This window comes from Arachis ipaensis, chromosome B10, assembly GCF_000816755.2.
Source record: "Arachis ipaensis cultivar K30076 chromosome B10, Araip1.1, whole genome shotgun sequence".
NCBI classification, from domain to species: Eukaryota; Viridiplantae; Streptophyta; class Magnoliopsida; order Fabales; family Fabaceae; genus Arachis; species Arachis ipaensis.
The window spans coordinates 16,779,487-16,798,192 of NC_029794.2; the positions used below are offsets into that span (position 1 = coordinate 16,779,487).

At 38.1% G+C, this 18,706-nt stretch overlaps 3 protein-coding genes across 6 annotated transcripts; all 3 read right to left on the reverse strand.

Moving 5' to 3' along the window:
- On the reverse strand, window positions 7,129-9,382 carry LOC107622922. 4 transcript variants are annotated; one of them, XR_002356752.1, is made up of 6 exons: window positions 8,655-9,253; window positions 8,467-8,538; window positions 8,303-8,347; window positions 8,086-8,208; window positions 7,859-7,984; window positions 7,129-7,775 (listed from the first exon to the last, which is right to left on the reverse strand). XR_002356752.1 is itself a non-coding variant. In XM_021115014.1 (6 exons), exons 1-5 carry the CDS (start codon window positions 8,637-8,639, stop codon window positions 7,890-7,892), a joined length of 288 nt encoding a protein of 95 aa, XP_020970673.1. In that variant the 5' UTR covers window positions 8,640-9,382; the 3' UTR covers window positions 7,129-7,775; window positions 7,859-7,889. The 4 variants fall into 4 exon arrangements, 2 of the variants coding, with proteins under 2 accessions (XP_020970673.1, XP_020970672.1); XM_021115014.1 differs by having other exon boundaries at window positions 7,859-7,927; window positions 8,303-8,348; window positions 8,631-9,382; XM_021115013.1 differs by having other exon boundaries at window positions 8,303-8,348; window positions 8,631-9,254.
- LOC107620247 lies at window positions 16,068-16,448 on the reverse strand. The gene has a single exon (XM_016322438.1). It carries the CDS (start codon window positions 16,446-16,448, stop codon window positions 16,068-16,070), a length of 381 nt encoding a protein of 126 aa, XP_016177924.1.
- On the reverse strand, window positions 17,730-18,194 carry LOC107620248 (putative F-box protein At1g67623). The gene has a single exon (XM_016322439.1). It carries the CDS (start codon window positions 18,192-18,194, stop codon window positions 17,730-17,732), a length of 465 nt encoding a protein of 154 aa, XP_016177925.1.

The window sequence follows — 18,706 nt, forward strand, 5'->3', positions numbered from 1 at the left end:
TTTTCACAAAAATATGTTGAGACTTGAGAGTATTTGTCAATTGTCATAATCTTGCTTATGATATGTGTTGTGTTGGAAATTAATTACATTCTTCCCTTTTATGTTGGGGTCTGCATTGACGAAGAAGAAAATGATGTTCTTTAATTTTTATATTACAATCAATCTAACTTTCAAGGATAGTCTCACTGATGCACAAACATTGAGATTGGGTGGAACACTTGTAACTTCTCACTCTAAGACACCTTTATCATATTAATAGTGAGGGATTTGGATCCTTTAAAGTTTGAATTTCACTTTAAAGAATAAAGTGTGATCTCTTATTATTGATTTCATAAGTGAGACCAAGAATAAATATGAAAAAAAAAGTATTCAATGGTAAAAGATCATACTTTACTCTCTAAAGTGAAATTCAAACTTTAGAGGATCCAAATCTAATATTGAGGAGAGTTCTCTGGTGTTGATTGCAAAAATCAACATGTGATGATGACTGTGCGTGGCGCAATAAGAGTGTGACGCATGTACGTGAAGCATGGTTGCTTCCGTTTTTCGTTCTAGGCAGGAACATAATTAGACATGATTATGTAATAAAGTCTTTGAACTGATACAATAGATATGTGGATAGGTCATGAATATTGGACCACACAATTTGTTGATTTATTGTTTTTAATTTGGAATAAAAAAATTTTAGATAACATGGTCTTGAAAAAAAACCGTGAGCCTTACAAAAAGTTTTGCATCAGTTAATATTACATGTTTTAAGTTTAAAAAGTATATTTACTTTATCCAAATTTAATTTATTTTAAAAATAAATAATACCTATTAAAATTCTTATGCTATTTGTAAATATTTATTAAATGTAGTTATGGTTTGGCAGATAAATGTGTTTTATTCTATTGATAAAAAAATAATTTAATTTTTTTAAAAATAAGTGGGGATAAAAATTTTTGGAGCATGTTACAAATTTTTAAGAAGTATGTTTCACATAATTATTGACTAAGAATGGGAAAAAACAATATTCATGTGAATGCAATATAATTTATATTTGGGAGATAAATGTTACTAAAGTTGAATTAATAATTAACTTGATAAGAAATTTTAAGGTGTTTAGTAAAAAAAAAAAACATGAGCCACTAAATTTTTCTGTTTATTTTGATAAATTAATAATTATTTATTTTTTTACTATTGATTAATGCGTTGATTTATGTTTAAGAAGTAGTTTCGTTCTTCATCCTACGAATTAATGTGTATTGAAATTTAACTATAATCTAAATTGAATTCTTTTGAATCTTAGAAAAATTACATTACTATCTTTTATGCTATTTGATATTTAAAATTCTCCTTTCAACTTTTCTAACTAGAGTAATTAATCAATTATTACTTGTTTAATTCATTAATTCTAATGTGATTGATATTCACTATGAGTATATTATTTGATACAACCCAGTATATTTGTTGGCAACAGATAATTGTGTTTTACTTTATTAACAAAAAAATAACTTATGTTTTTAAAAATAAGTAAGGATAAAAATATTGGGAGCCTGTTACAAATTTTTAATTAATTCATATTTTTATATTTAAAATTATTTGAATTTTTATTTTTAACTTAAATATAAAATGATATTTTATCCCATTTTAGNTAATGTTAATAATTCCAATAATATTAAAAATCCTACAAATAGACATGATATTTACTTTGCGTCACTGCCTTACTTTGGGAATTAAAACTACTTTGTGTTAATGTAATACTTTTTCTCTTTTTTATTTTTTTAAAAGATTAGACTCAACTCTTCAATAAATGACATGTAAATTAGGCAAGTTATGCTTTTTTCTTTATTAAACACCTTAAAATTTCTTATCAAGTTAATCATTAATTCAACTTTAGTGGAACATTTATTTCTTCCAAATATAAATTATATTTCCTTCACATGAATATTATTATTTTTCATTATTAGTCAATAATTATATAAAACGTGCTTCTTAAAAATTTGTAACATACTCCCAATATTTTTATCCCCATTTATTTTAAAAAAATTTAAGTTATTTTTTTATTAATAGAATAAAACACAACTATCTACCAAACCATAACTACATTTAGTAAATATTTACAAATAACATAAGAATTTTAATAGGTATTATTTATTTTCAAAATAAATTAAATTTGGGTAAAGTAAATATACTTTTTAAACTTAAAACATGTAATATTAACTTATGCAAAACTTTTTGTAAGTTCACGGTTTTTTTTCAAGGCCATGTTATCTAAAATTTTTTTATTTTAAATTGAAAACAATAAATCAATAAATTGTGTGGTCCAATAGTCATGGTCCATCCACATATCTATTGTATTCAGTCCAAAGACTTTATTAAACTAAATACATAATCATGTCTAATCATGTTCCCTGACTAGAACGAAAAACGGAAGCAGCCATACTTCACGTACATGCGTCACACTCTCACTGCGCCACGTACAGTCATCATCACATGTTGATTTTTGTAATCAGCACCAAAGAACTCCCTTTATCGAATGAATGTTGATGCAATTTGTCTCAGAAAAGAAACAAGTGATTTTTTTTGACAACTTTTTAATTAAGATGTTCTGTTTAATTCTCTTTTGGTTGAGAACGAATACTTTTGGTTAAAGTATGCCCTCCTCCACAAGTGACATTTACTAGAAGATACCGTAAAGAAAAAGTATAGGTAGACAATGAAAATATTAAATAATGTGAACAATAGATATATCAGATATTTATTTCACTAGGTGTACAGATGATTATTTTAATATTAAGATTTAGGTAGGTAATTTGGAGGTGTAGTGTGTTTTTATTTGATTGGTGGTTGTTAATGTTGTTCAAGATAGTCATTGTTTACCTAACACTTCCCTATAATAAATGATTCAAAAAAGGTTAGGAAGCCTTTGGATCACAAGTATTATATTTTGGATTCTTGTGCTTTGGGTGCATCATATAGGATAATGGAAAGATTGAACATGATGTAAATTATAAGATCTAAGCAGGTTGGTCAAAATGGCAAAGTGTGTGATTTTATATGTGACAAAAAATACCTTTAAAACTTAAAATAAATTCTATCACACTGCTATCAGATCGGCTATACTTTATGGTACAGAGAGTTGGGTGACCAAAGAGAAGCATGAACATAAGTTAACTATAGCAGAGATAAAGATATTTAGATGGATAAGTGATCATACGCGATTGGATAAAATAAGGAACGAAGATATAAGAGAGAGAGAGTTGGAGTAGCACCTATTGTGAAAAAGATGGTAAAATCGCATCTTAGGTGGTTTGGACATGTGAGAAGAAGACCAACAAAGCACTCAATCAGGAGGGTGGATGAAATGAAAGATGAAAAAAGAGTGAAAGACAGAGAAAGACTTAGGAAGATTATCAATGAGATGGTCAAATGAAATCTACATATAAACAGTTTTTCTGTAGATATAATATATGATAAATCTCAATGACTTCGTTTGATCCATGTATCCCACCCCATCTAATAGAACAAGGCGTTGTTATTGTTGTTTTTGGGTTCCAATGTTACATACTAAGATTATGAGATGCCTTGTTGTAACTTAAATTAGTACTGTTTGTGACAAATATGTCTAGTTTATTGGAAGGAGCAAGGTTCTGAAAATCGGACCGGACTGGCCGGTTCGACCGGTTTAATTGCGAACCAGCGACGCAAACGGTGTAGAAACCGTACTGGGAAGAATCGCCAAAGAACCGACGAACTGGCCAAAAACTAGCCGGTTGGGCTGAACCGGTGACCGGCCAGTTCTGCATAAACGACGACGTTTTATTGTTTTTTTTTTTTAAAAAAACCCTAAACCCGACCCGACCCGTGGAGCACCCTGCACCCCACCCCCCTTTCTTCCCCCGAACCCATTCACTCATGATTCAGCTGATTCTGAATCATATTCATCTCACAGTGAGAGAACAGAGAAGAGTGAACCCTAGCCGCCCAAATCCTAACCTGCCACCGCGCCCTCCTTCGTCGCCGCGGTCACCAGTCATCAGCGCGACTGCCTTCGCCTGGTCGTCAGCCCAAGTAACCCTCCTTCTTCGCCTGGTTCCCTGCCCAGTAGCCCTCCATCTGCGTCGTCTTCATCTTCTCAACACCAGCAGGCAGTAGCCCGTCTCATCGTCGCGCGGTCCTCAACAGTCAACACCAGTAGCCCTCCGTCGACCCCAGGTGAGTGACTCGTCCTCTGCTCATCTTCTTTGTTCTTCGCCTCTGTGAACTTCCTCTGTGAAATTGATACTATGTGAACTTCGACTTCCTCTGTGAACTCAAATTTCAGTTTAATTGTGAACTTCCTCTGTTTGTTGGTTAGTATGACTATCAAAAAATCTGTTTATTGGTTAGCATGAGAAATAAATAATCTGTTTGTTGGTTAGCAGATTTCTGTTTGTTGGTTAGCATGAGAAATAAATAATCTGAAAATTAACTGGCTGGTTTGCAGATTTCTGTTTGTTGGTTTGCAGCTCAATTTCTGTTTGTAGCTCAATTTCTGTTTGTTGCTCAATTGCTGGCTTTGTTTGTAATTGCTGGGTGAAAGTTTAGTGTTTTGTGATTGTTGGTTAATGTTTTGGTTTGGTGTTCTCTCTTTTCCAGATTTCCCTTCTCTTGTATTTCTGCATGTTGCTGAATTGGTAATCAATAAATTTGCCTTTTTGCTATAAATCGGGACTTTACTAGGATTTGTTAAATTTGTTGCTTGTTGCTGAATTTGTTGCTTCCCAGTCACAGCATCAAAAGAGAAGCCGGTGAATAATGTTTTAAATTGTGAAATCGTGTGTTGTTGATTGAATTTTAGGAGAAAGAGCAATGTAATGTATTCCTATTTATGATTCCATAAGACCAAGGTTAAATTAACAATTTAGGTGGAGTTGAGTTTTGTTTATGAGTAATTAAATGCACGAAACAAGAATAGGATTGCTAATTAAATTTGGAATTTCTGATTAGTGACTTGTTAAGGTGCTGTTGTTGTTATGCTGCTATTTTGTTATGGCACTGTTGTTGTTATGCTGCTGTTTTGTAATGGTTGTTGCTGAATGCTACTCTGTTTTTATTGTGTTGTAGTTGCTGGTTTTGCTTTGATTTGTAGTTGCTGGTTGTGTTGGTTTTACTAGCTTTGTTTGTAATTGCTGGGTGAAGGTTTAGTGTTTTGTAATTGCTGGCTTTAGCTAAAGAAATTGGAGGGGCTGGATGAGGAGACATTGATGCCTCAGAAGACACCATCACCATCAACATATTAATAAGATTATATGAATTTGATTGATGACATTTAATGTAGTTTTTTAAATTTGAAAACTATTTTAATATTTATGTTATACTATAATTATATTTTAGCATGTTTATTTATAATTTATTTATTATTTTATTTTAAAACGGTTTTTTCGGTTGAACCACCGGTTAGACCGGTTGGACCAGTGAACCAGTAAACCAGTTGCTAGAACGGTTTGATGACCGGTTCGGTTTCCGAACTTTGGGAAGGAGTTTAATACATCGTGGGATCTTCTTTTTATATAGTCGATCTTGTGTTATTGATGTTGAAATGGCTAAAAGTTTCACAAGCATGGAGGTTGAATCATACTTTCACTCTGAAATACAAAAACTTTAAAAGGTCCTTCAAGTCTTTGGACTTGTGAGAATCGAAATATGTTGGTGTGTGATTATAAAAAGCCTTTCATGATCTTTTGAAATTCTTTATGAAAAATTTTTTTAAGTCTCAATCAAACTCAAGTTAGTTATGAAAACACTTCTGAGATACACGAACAACTTAGAACGAACCTTATTTTTGAAATAAACTTCGGAATAAAATATAGGACAAAACTTAAAAATAGAATAGCGATAAGATTTAGAAGGAAAACACGAACAAGTATACTAGTTCAGCTAAAAATCTTACAATACCTACGTTTAGTTCTTCAGAAATTTGGAGAATTCTACTATTTGAATAAGTGTACAAATGATATTCTTTTCTCATGCTTTACTATGTTAAGTTTTAACTCACATTGAATCATACGTCAACATAAAAATTTTAGATATTCTTTTTTAAATTATTATCAAAATTACAAGACTCAAATTAGATTATACACCAACTAAAAAAACCCTCAAATATTCTTTGCTCAAGCTTTTTCTCTAGCTAAGTTTGACTCAGATTGAATAAAACACTATCTTAAAAATCTTAAATATTATTTTTTAAAATATTTTTAAGACTAAAACCAACTTAGATGGGATCAAACATTAACCTAAAAATTTTAGATATTCTTTTTTAAAGACTAGAAATCACTATCGATTATAATGAGATTTGTAAGATTCAGTTTGAAAACTCTTTCCAAGATGTAGTTCAAGAATACATTAGCTAAGGTGTATAAATTTTCTTAAATTTACAAGAATATAATCTAGACTAAAATATGAATTAAAATGTCTATATTACAAACTGCTTTTAGTGCGTGACTTCTGAGATAAAAAGAAGGGAATGTTTTTGGTGGGAAAAGTATCTTCTGACTTTGATGGACCAAATAAAAATATTCTAAATATGTGGTTCAAATTAATTCTAGATATAAGTTTTTCATAATATTACATGTGCCTAATACTTATTTTAATTGTAAACCGATATATTGTGGTCTGGTTAGACCAATAATATATAGAATTGCTGGCCCTTAGACTTTTACTTATTTGTATTTGGGTTTGTTGCATATAAATTTATATTTGATCTTTATTTTTATTTTTCAACAAAAGATATATTATTAATATTTTGTATATTTAGTTAACAAAACATATATTTTTGTTATTAAACGATGTGGTTAGTAAAAACATGTATATCAATTCGGTGTCGAACAAAATAAACACACAGTATATTTCTTATCAAAATATCTTATAATTGTAAACGAAATCAAATATAAAAACTATTGATGAAATGAAGAAGGTATTTTCTTTGTTTTTACAAAAATAATAAAAAAATTAGTCAAACAAAAAAATCAATGAGAAATGTGGAGTATTCAGACTACGGCTAAAAACTCTCCAAATAATCATCTAACATTGCACCAACCATAGGATATTGTCTCTCTAATTTCTACCAGAAATAAATATTAAAATAATTTCATATGATGATAATAACAATAATAATTAATTATTTATAATATTTAGAAATAAAACACAGAATATAAAGTGTCGTGGGAGGCATTGTAGAGGGCACATCAGGCGACAACTTTGCCCCGATGCGGGGTGCATTGAGGCGGACGGCGTGGCAAGCAGTAGCAATATAGGTTCGAGAGATGCAAAGGGAGAAGTGAAAGGGGATCCAGCGATTACGCCCATCACGAACCCAGATCCCGCTGAATTGAGGACATCATCAAGGTTTTCTTCTATTGTTAGGCATTCTTCCATTATTTCCATGGTTCGCAAACAATATAAAAAATTTTCCCTATTCAATATCTCATCGCCTCCGTCACCGCCGCCACTAACACCGCCGAGTCGGACCCACTTCAAATCTTTCGGTAGCCATTCAAATCGCACTTTTCTTAGAATTTTTCAATCACAAAAGCTTCACCTTTACTATTAACCACACACCATACAATCGGGTTATGTGTTTTCCTATTTTTTAGTGCACTCAATGAAATAACGAAATTGTGAATCGATGCCAAAAGTGTTCCCTACTTCTTTGGCAACTATCTTCCATGGTGTTCTTACCGTAAAATTTGGCAAAATGTCACTTTCGCGATTAACGGCATCGGCATTGCTGGTGGAACATTTGGTAAGGCCTGTAAAGAGTGTAATAAAAATTTAAGGATGGTAGTAGCAATATCTATAAAGATCAATTTATAATTGCAAGAACTAGAAATACCTGCTGCAATGGAAGACATTAAAGTCTATGATTAATAATGCACACCACAAACCTCTTCTAGCAGTTTTCCTGCCACAAAAAATCCATCCAATATAAAACAGCAAATCATGTTCACAGCAACACTACCTGAAATAACAATGCAATCACAAATTTAGCCATCATTCCATCTGCAGAAAATTGAAGCATTGCAGCAAAAAGGAGAAATAAAGAGAATAAAAAGCTCACACCTAGTCCATGAATTGAAGTTGCACACTCAAAAGAAGCCATGAAGCAAATCATTTTCTTCGGCAGAACACCGCACATTGGCCATGCTACAGAATCACTCCTTGAGGAACTCGCTGAATCTGAATCTGCAAAGATTAAAATAAGAGTAAATTTTAAGTTCTCCTGCTAACAGATTGTCTCAAGAACAAACCAAATAACAGCTAGGAGCAAATTTAGTACCGCTAGACGACGAAGAATCACTACTTGAACTGCTGGAGCCAATTCCTATCCATTTGATCACAGTAACAAATTAGTATATATGGTAAGAAAATGATTACAATGCTATATAAAATAAGCCTAACCCATTCAACTGATAAATGCACAAAAAATGAAAGGAGTTTTACCACATTGAATTTATTGGATGCGGCATTGTTGTTCAAGTTGCCAAGTAGTGCCTGCCGCATAAAAGAGGGATTCTGCAACAACAACAACAACAAAAACCACAACAACAACAACAACATAAAAGAGGGATTGATGAAACTGAAGAAACTCACCAGTTTGAAATCACCTTTAACATGAAGAGAAGTCCAACCTCTATTGTCGGTACCAACGCCAGGCCTCAGCATGCGCCTCCTCGACGGGCTTCTCCTGAACAACACTGGTTGCGCCTCCAGCATCTCTTCTCAATCCAACACCCAAAAACGACACCCCAAAATAAAAACGACGATCCAATAAAAAAACCCTAGAATACAAATCCCCAAAACGACTATTCTTTGTTTTCGCAGAAAACAGCAGGGAACAAGACAACAAAACCTTGTTCATTTTTACGTGTTTACATATTAAACGAACGAGAAATGGGAAAACTAACAGAAATCATAGCAGTAATAGACATATAAAGGGGGGAATTAGCGAGAGTGATGAGCGACGCAATAAGGATTAAAAGGATTCAAGCCAGGACTTAATATGCGAAGGTTCTGAAGGACAAGGACGGAGTTCATGAAGGGAGAGGAGTTGATGATCATAATTGATGATGCGAATATTAGGGTTTTTGATGAAGAAAGAGGAGTATTGAGAGTGGGATCATGGGATTGATGTGATTAATGGGAATCAGATGAATCCTTTTTTGATTAGGATTAGGGTTGATGGGAACATGGAGATCAGAAGATAAGAATCTTTTCTTTATGATCTTTTGGGAGGGCCATTGAAGCTCTGCCTCGGTTGAAGTTCTCCATTCTCGATTCCAACCCAATTTAATCCTACAATCAAATTTGCCCCACATGTTAATAGAAGTTTATTTATGAATCTTTTATTATTTGTAAGCCGGCTCTTATATTTTTTATTAATTATCTTTATTATCTGATCCTTCAAAGTCCATAAAATACTTTTTCCACCGTAGAAAGCTCCTAAAAAGAAAAAAAATGAAAGAAAGAAGAAAAGAACTAAGAACTTATTAAAAAATGTCGCCTTTTGTTATTGCAACACCTTGTTCTTGTTCTTCTGGTATTTAAAATCTTGTATTTTTAGCATGAGAGCATTGTATTAGAAATACATGAAAACTATTTTCCTTTCACTTTCACTTTGTTTCTTGATATGAGTATAAATAATGGACGTTTCTTCGGTGGAAAAAGTATATTCAAGACCTTGGTAGACCAGGTAGTGAAGTCAATTTTCGAAAAAGATTGGAGTTGGTTCACAAATAAGCAAAAGTAGCGGTTGGGGACGAAATTCAAAAATAACGGAAAAGAGAGGGAGGAGACGAGAATCCAATAATAAATCAAAGCCCCAAACTCCATTAATAGGTAGGTGAAAGCTGTGTTAGGATCAGTGTGAAGGTTCGTTTGGTCGACCTGCACGGAGACGGCGGTGCACGACAGAGGAGAACGCGGGATTGAACGGCGCGGAAGCACAGATCGAGATCTGACTGTCTCAAGGTTCACAATAAGGGAAGAAAATGGACCACACAGGGCAACGAGATTCACAAGTACGCTTTGTCGGTGTCAATGAGATTTTTACCATCCGATAATGCCGGGGGGAGGGGGTTTGCACCGAAATTGATTTCAATTGGGGGCCCGTGACTCACCGGTTTCCCCAACAGTTTTAACCATTTGATTGTTCGAGGTTGCCGTTTATTATGGCACATAGCCGAATTTGATTTGTTAGTTTTTAATTTGTGTACCGAAAATTGGGGTTAGTCCTTACGGTTGAATGAGTTTTAGTTGGGTTATTTTAGGATGTCTGGGATTATAGCTGCGTGTTTGTAGTTACGGTTGATAACGCCGATGTTCTGTTCGCTCACTGTATTTTTTTAAACTGTGACAGCCGAATGGGTTTGTGGAGCCTAACTACGAGTTTTCATCTAATTTTGACCGAGTCCATGCGTCGCAGGTGTGTTTGTTGCTCATGTTATGAGTTTTTGTTGACCGGTTTATGTTGATGTGGCCCACCGCCTGTTGTAACACATGCCACATATTGTTCGTTGCAGGATGCTGATGATGGAATGAGCGGCGAAATTGTGCCGGTAGAGGAAGCAGAAGCGATGGATTCGTCCGCCGCAGATGCGGACATAGATGCAGAAGCAGGAGTGAGGATTGTTGAAGGGATAGGGTCCTTTGGCGCCATTAAATTTTCTTCCCTCACAGCCAAGGACGTCCTTACAACGGAGTTCACAAGCCTACAGGCAGCTTATGACTACTACAACGAATACGGTCGCATCAAGGGATTCTCGGTCAGAGGTCCAAGGTGGGACGCAGAACAAAGCAGGGGGCGGAGGGCGAAATAATTTGGCAAATATTCGTGTGCTCGAGGAAAGGAGAGCGAGACGGAAAACACATGTAGCGGAAAGACAGGAAGAAGGATCCTCGACCGATCACGTGGTGCGGGTGCGAAGCCCGGATTAAGGTCCACGTTGATGATGCCAGCGGGCGATGGTTTGTTGAACAATTCTTCGACAACCATAATCATCCCATGCTGGATGCGAGGTTTAGGGGTCTGTCGCGGTCACACAGAGCAGTCAAGGTAGGGGATTTGCACCAAATCAATTCCATGAGGAAATCTGGGTTGCGGGTGCCGACGATTTTCTGCGTGTTTGCCAATCAGTCAGGAGGATTTGAGACTATTGGGTTCGAGATAAAGGACATATATAATGCGATAGAGAAGCAAAGGCGGGCTGGCGCGACAAATGCGGAGTCCGCGTTGAAGTTCTTGGGAACTTTAAGGACGACTGATTCTGGGATGTTCTGGAAGTACTCGCTGGATGTTGACAAGAGGCTGGAAAATCTCTTCTGGTGCGATGGTACAAGTCGTTATGACTACAGCGTGTTCGGTGATGTCCTGGGTTTTGATGCAACTTACGTCGTAGCAAATACAAGTGCCCTTTGGTAATATTCTCAAAGGTGGACCATCATATGAGGATGGTTGTGTTCGGTTGCGCCATATTGAGCAACGAGAGCGAAGCAAGCTATGTGTGGTGGCTGCGGTCATTCCTTGAGGCAGTGAAGGGAAAACAGCCAAAGTCTGTCATCACAGACGGTGACCTTGCCATGAAGAGTGCGGTTAGCACAGTTTTCTCCGGTGCACATCACAAGTTGTGTAGCTGGCATTTGTTAAGGAACACCACTGCTATAGTCGGACGGCCGGGTTCTTAGGAAATTCCGTCTGTGCCTCATGGGAGATCTAGAGGTCGACGAATTTGAGAGAATATGGACGGAGAGTGTGGCGGACCACGAGTTGGAGGATCATCCGTGGATAGTGGAGATGTATGCCAAGAAGCATTCCTAGTCCAATGCCCATATCCGGGGGAAATTCTTCGCAGGACTGAAGATGACATCCAGGTGCGAGGCTTTGAATATGCAGCTTGGAAAATTTATACACAACGGGTACAATCTGAGGGAGTTTGTGGAGCACTTTCAACACTATTTGGAGTTCATGAGGAGGAGAGAACTAGTGGCAAACTACAAGTCTGCGTATGGCGAGTCTGTTGTAAAGACGAAACTCGAGGCCATTGAGCAGTTCGCTGCAACAGTTTATACAAGAGAGGTTTTCGAACTGTTTCGGGAGGTGCTGATGCTAGCCAGCAACGTTAGAGTTGTGTCCACCAAGAGGACGAGCGCTTGTGTTTTGTTCGAGGTTGCAATGTACTGCAAGCTGAGATCATGAGCCGTGTTGTGGGCCGAGGAAGACGACGAATTTAGCTGTTCTTGTCAGCGGATGGAGTCCTTTGGGCTTCCTTGTGTCCACATGGTTGGGGGTTCTGGTTTATCTGAACATGATAGCTATCCCAAAGGCCTAATACTTGACCGGTGGACAAAGAGGATAAAACAGCCGCGTGCATCCTGCGACGGAACTCGTGTTGGGGAGATCTCAGACACGGCATACATGAGCATGCACGCGGCGATGCTGGATGATTGTAGGGAGCTGGTGAGCTTGTCTTGCCAGTTTTTTGAGGACTATGTGGACGTGAAAACAAGGTTGGCAAAGGAGCGCCAATCTCTGCGGGAGAAACATCGCCAAAGGTTGGGTGTTGCTGAAGAGGCCAGCAGGGTGTCTGTTCGGGACCCGTTGCGGGCAAGGTACAAAGGATGCGGTCGAAGAGTTGTCACCTCCCGGGAAAAGTTTCACCGTGTTCAGAAGTGTCGACTGTGTGGAAAGGGCGGACACAATTCTCGCAAGTGTCAACAATCGAGTATGGGGAAGAACATCGACAGTTTTGAGGCTGGTGCGGCTTACGAAAGCATGGAGGCAGGAGAGGGGGGTGAGGAGTACTACAAATTTGAGTGAGCTGGCTAAACTATTCTTGTTGGCGGTTATGCATCGAGCTGGATTGAGTATGGCTGGCTGCTACGCGCTGTACTTGTTGGCGTGACATCCGAAAGGGCGTATGCATAGCGTAGGTTATGTGAGTTAAAAATTTTATACTTCTGGTAATATTGGTTGCGTTCAGGGATGAATGTAGTATGCAGTGCAGCTTGTGAGGATGTGCGTCCTCAATGTGTTGGTCTGTGTTGTGACAATAGTTGCGTTTGTGTTTGATTAATTAAATTAGAAAGGGCTAGTTGATGTAAATCGAGTCATGTGTTTACCGGGTTTGGCGCAAGGAACTATAACGAGACATTGTTGCCAAATGAAAGTGGTCATTGCGCAGGGCTTTTGGCTGTCCGGATTTTGAGACAAAATTGCCTATAACCTTGAAACTGCATCGAGTGTTTATACTTTTCTAGTACTAAGAATATGGCACTATCCATCAGGAAGCGAAAAAAAAAACATATAATAATAAGAGGCTTTGTTTAGGGAATGATAATAAAGGCAGTGTATTATATTGCAGACTCCATTGAAACACATACGGAACAGAAGATAAAATTTAATCCGCGCTAATTTAACATCCAGCACACGGCAACAAAGTATTTAACCAAAAAAGCGGTGGTTCTTGGCATGCAACGGTGGATACGCATGCAACAAAATACATTCAATCAGTTAAACCTAATTACACAAGTTTTACAATATGGCGGGTCGGGTAGCTATAACGTCGAAGTGGAGTCGTGTACAGAGATGTATTGGTACTACTTCAAAGTGACGGCCCACCCTGGTCGCCAACAAAAGGGGACATGAAAAGCCCAGCATGGTCAAAACGAAGCTCATGTTATGACAGGGTCATAGCAGCACGGCTGCCATTGCCCTCCGGCTATTCCAGTCCACCTCTGTCCTCTGCCTTATCTCATCACGTAACTCATTGAAGTGCTCGTTTACAAGAGCCAACGCAGTGTCAATTCGTATCCTATCGGACAGTTGATCGATGCTCTACAGCATGACAAAGTAAAGGCATACATGGATGTGTCGATTAAGAGATCTTTACACAACGAAAAACCTTTTTAAATGCATACAGCGTGGAAAAAGTTGTGTTGAATACCTTCTTCTGCGGGACAGGATTGGTTGTGAACATCTGCTCCATTTGAAGCCACAGCATCATCCACAGCTTATCCTTGTTGCTTTTTTTTCCGCGGTCGCCGCCGGAAACAGAAATTGGTGAATACCTGTCAAAACTGGATAACACATATACATGGTTGAGCAATTAATATAATTTGTACCAGTTGTTCTCGTTGGTGATCCCCAGGATGAAGTCCGAATTCCACTCAGACAGCGGTGGGTTCCTTCCTAAGACGTCGATGTCTGGGAACATGGTTGTCAAGATCTTGTCCAGAACCCTGGCCTGCAAAACGGCAGCAGATGAGACGGGAGAAGAGTTAACGTTGAGTTTTCGGATTGTTCCCTGTTTACTTCCTAAAAAAATGAATGTTTGGGTTTAGTGGCATGTCCCGTAGAGGATGAGATAATAAAAAAAACCAATGTGGGTAGGGAGGATACATAATTTTTTTGGGTTTTTTTATTTATCGTCCTTTTTTTTTATCGTTTTTTGGATTATATATGATCAGGACTAAACCCAACATGCCCACTAGTTCAAAACAATTCGGATTAAATAAAAACAAAAAAAGGCCCTCCGAAGTTGAGACGGAAACATAACGAAATGTCGTACATTATGGGAAAGGAAAAGTAGAAATTACGTACCACCGACTTAACCGCAGACTTTCTTCCCATGATAGTCTCCTGTGTTGGAAAGTTGTTGAATATCCACATCCGGCGACTGGAAACCTCAACGGCCATCAGGTAGTAGTGAGACTCCTTCATGCCCTCGAGGACGTCCTTCATCTGGACGTAGATCTGGCACGAAGGTATGCGTTAGCGTTTCTGGTCAGGTATGAGCAGCAACAGGAATAATAAAGACCATATTGGTTTTTTGGTTTTCCACAATTCTATGTCATTTTTTTTCTATTTTTTGGTTTTCCGTGCGGTATGCACCGCAACAATGCTTACATATCTCAGGTCGTTCGGCCGTGGTAGCCATGTCCCACGAAAGTAGTCCATCAAGTTCTCATCATCGATGTCCTTGGTCAGAGCAAATTCCTATCACGTGTGACATAGTCCGGTCATATAGCAGTCGTAACTGTAGCGGAAAAAACAATCAGCAACGGGAAGTACATAGTATGGAAACGTTACCGAAAATATCAGCGGAAGGGACCAGACCGAACACCATTGCAATTGCGACTGTGTCCATGAGGTTCTGAGCGCAAGCAGCTCCAGGATGTAGGCTGATGGTTCATTCCCAGGAAGGAGCGACGAAAACGCCTCGGTCCAGTTGGCGATCATTGCAGCGAAACAGTTTCTCGTCAGGGTTCATACAATCGCCAAAGATGTAGGCTATCATCTGAGCCGCCTCCAACGAAAAATCCATCTACCGGGTTATCTTGACACCGACACGTATGAACTGCGGAAAGACCAAATAAAGTTAAGCCGTGTTCGGAACACCGTTGTATTTCGAGTACGACCTAAACGATACATCAATGTTAAGTTATTTCCCGCGTTTGTTTAGCCGTATATTTGATTCTCTGTAAGTCAAACTTAAAACTCGGTTTTCCTACTTACATTTAACTTTGCACCGTCTGAGTTTAACTGTTTGTTTCCCTTTTTTTTTTAATCTCTTTCTTGTGCGGGTGAAGTTATGAAATACTGCGTCAACGACAAACAACAATGCTGTGAAATATGTTAATTACTTGGATCAAACTGAGATCGTTTCAACCGGAAAATATATTGTTCTGTGATCGTCAGTTGCTAGCTACTGCTTTGGCAGACTACATAAAGGTACTTAAAGATTAACCCTACAACAGTACATTCGGGGACAGATTAGTAAAGAGTGATGTACAACCACATTCACTACAACGTGAACATCTCCAGGAAAACCCTGACCTCGTAATCCGCGAGGCACAGAACACACGAGGCACGGGACACGTCATTCACATCATCCATGGTTCCGCGGGTAGCGCAAGCAGTAGAACGATAAGCCATGGTCTACCCCGGATCCGATGGTTTCTCGTCAACCCATCGCTCCTAGAAAATGTCCTTGAAGAACTCCCTGCACCTTTCGATCTTTCCAGAAGTACAGATAAAGTCTAACATTTCAACACCCTTTGCATTTCTTCTTCGTCTTCGTGTTCACACAGTAGCAAATGGCAAACAGGTAACCTGATTCGACGCTGCCCTCTGTCGAGGCCCTATCAAGCAGTTCCATCCCTATGTCACGGCGGCCAATCCAGAAATACTCTGTCATCTCCTGCCGGAGTATAGTATCCGCATTTTCTGCTTCCACACAGCGATCGAGGAACCTCCTTTCAGGTCGGTCAAGGTAAAATAAAAAGGAGACTAGCCGTATCTGCCACATCGTCGAATGTTGGTAAACGGCGTCGGAACTACCTGCATCAAGAAACACCTTGCAAGTAGCCTGCATGTTGAATAGGTCATGGATTGAATATGATGCAACCTTGTGGCAATCCTCACCCATAAATCGCGAGGGAGAATATTCATCGGACATTCATACTCGACGGGTACGATCCCTTTCTTTCTGCTTATCTTGGAGTTCCAGCCATTTGCAAGGCCTTGTTAGATGTCAGAGATTACGAAGGGTTGAAACCATCTGTAGTTAAAAGACGGAGTGTGAGCTTTTATATATTATTAATATCATTTAAACTTGTCGGTTATTGCGATAGTACAATTATTATATTGATTCAAATTTCTAAAGCGTGTATATCTTTACCTCACCTGCTTCCGGGATAAGTAACGATTATCTTCTACCATATACAAGTTAATACATATTTATTATTATTATATTATATATACTGACATTAATTACATGACTTAGCGCGTCAGCGTTGCCCAACATCATGAATAATATCGGATAATCAATACGCTTGTCAAATATCATATTACCGTATTACTGTGAATACTATATGTACATGTACTATATACTTATGTATACATGTACAGTTTACTAAGTAGACGTGTCTTTCTAGGGTACTTACATGACTTGTTTTATATTGGATGATTTACACCCCCTGTTTTTTTGCTTGGAGCTGTGAACTATCTGATACTATCACAGTTAACTCTGCCCACAAAACTGGTTACTCGGAAAGGCAATGGGGAGTCACCGAAAAGTGTTTTGCGTATTTATAAAATATTTATTTCAATTAAAATCAATTCAAATTATTACTAACAAGAAAGGAGATGAGAAGATATTGACAGTTAACCACATCTGGATTGAACGAATTAATAAAAACTACGAAGCATAGAATATCAATCTTTCGAAACAATGTCAATCAAAATGGAAGTAACTCAGAAATTTTGTTCTTGTCGTGTAATAGTCAGTGGCAAAGAAGGATAAACCAATTAACTTGTGAAATTTTGCTTTTGAGTATGATAGCATAGTAGTAGTATTAGGCTCAAAATAGGATAGCACATTGGGGCAGAGTCAATGTTAGGAAGCATCAGCAAGCTTGCCCAATTATCCTGCATCGATCATCGGGGTTTGGAAAACACCTTAAACGTAAACAGTCGCGAGGAAATTCCGCACCTCGTGCTCGGCCAGGCATTGCACACACGACACACCGGACAAGTCGCTTGCAATACCAATTGTTCTGCGGATAGGACAACTACCGGAACGGGATGCTATGGCCTCTGCTGGGTCCGTCGGGTTTATCTTCGACCACGGGCCCTCAAACACCTACGTGAACACCTCTCTGCATCTTTTAACTGCACTGGACTCACGGACCACATCGAAAAATGCAAATCAACGGCGGATCTCATCATCGTCCTTCACATCAAGCGACAGTAGCAGCATCACAGAGAGGTAGCAGGCCTCCACATCGCCCAACTCTGCTGCCTCGGTCACGGTCTGTATACCACCTCTGCGGTGACCAAGCCAGAATAAAGCAACCATCCCTAGCCGAAGCAGAGCGGCCGGATTCGGTACCGTGGTGCATCGGCTCAGAAATCCCATTGCAGCCCGCCCAGAGTGATGCAGGAGGCAAGCAACGGGTAACTCCGAAACCAAGGCATGCATGTACACGGCGTCGAAACTGCATACAGTTGCAAATAGCCTGCAAGTGGCCTGCATGTTGAACAGATCTTGAATTAAAGACGACGCAACTCTCGTTGCAATACTGACCCATATGTCAAACGGAATAGTTTTAAACGGGCAATGGGTCCGACTGATTGCGTGCCCATTCTTTCCACGAGTGCCGATTGTGTGCATTTCTTTTTTCTTTTTTGGGGGGGAGGGAGGAGGGACGATTATCACACACGGTGCTTTCGTTTGCAAAATGGAACGAACTGTTGGTCATCTCTTATTTACATTCTCTATGCATTTATTAGTTGACTGCCCGTTAGTTGTTTGTGCAAATTTCTTTTGCATTCTTTCTCGGGGAATGCTCCGTCTTTACATAAGCACGTTTATGTGTCACATTATTAATGGATGTATTAATAAACTGGTTATTTTTAAATTTCCTCACAAATCATAACAAAATCGATTTTTTATAACAATATTAATAAATCTAATTTTTTAGGGATCTAACTGTATTTTTAAATTTTTAGGGATTTAAATATCCACAAAACAAAAAGTCAGGGATATATTTGTCTTTTTTATTAGAAAATTTAAAGATGTTCGGATTAGATTGTGTAATTCGATCGGATCAAACTGGATCTAATAATTATAATGTAGACAATTGGGTTCGTCCTTGTTATAAACCGGTTTTATTCTAGTTTATT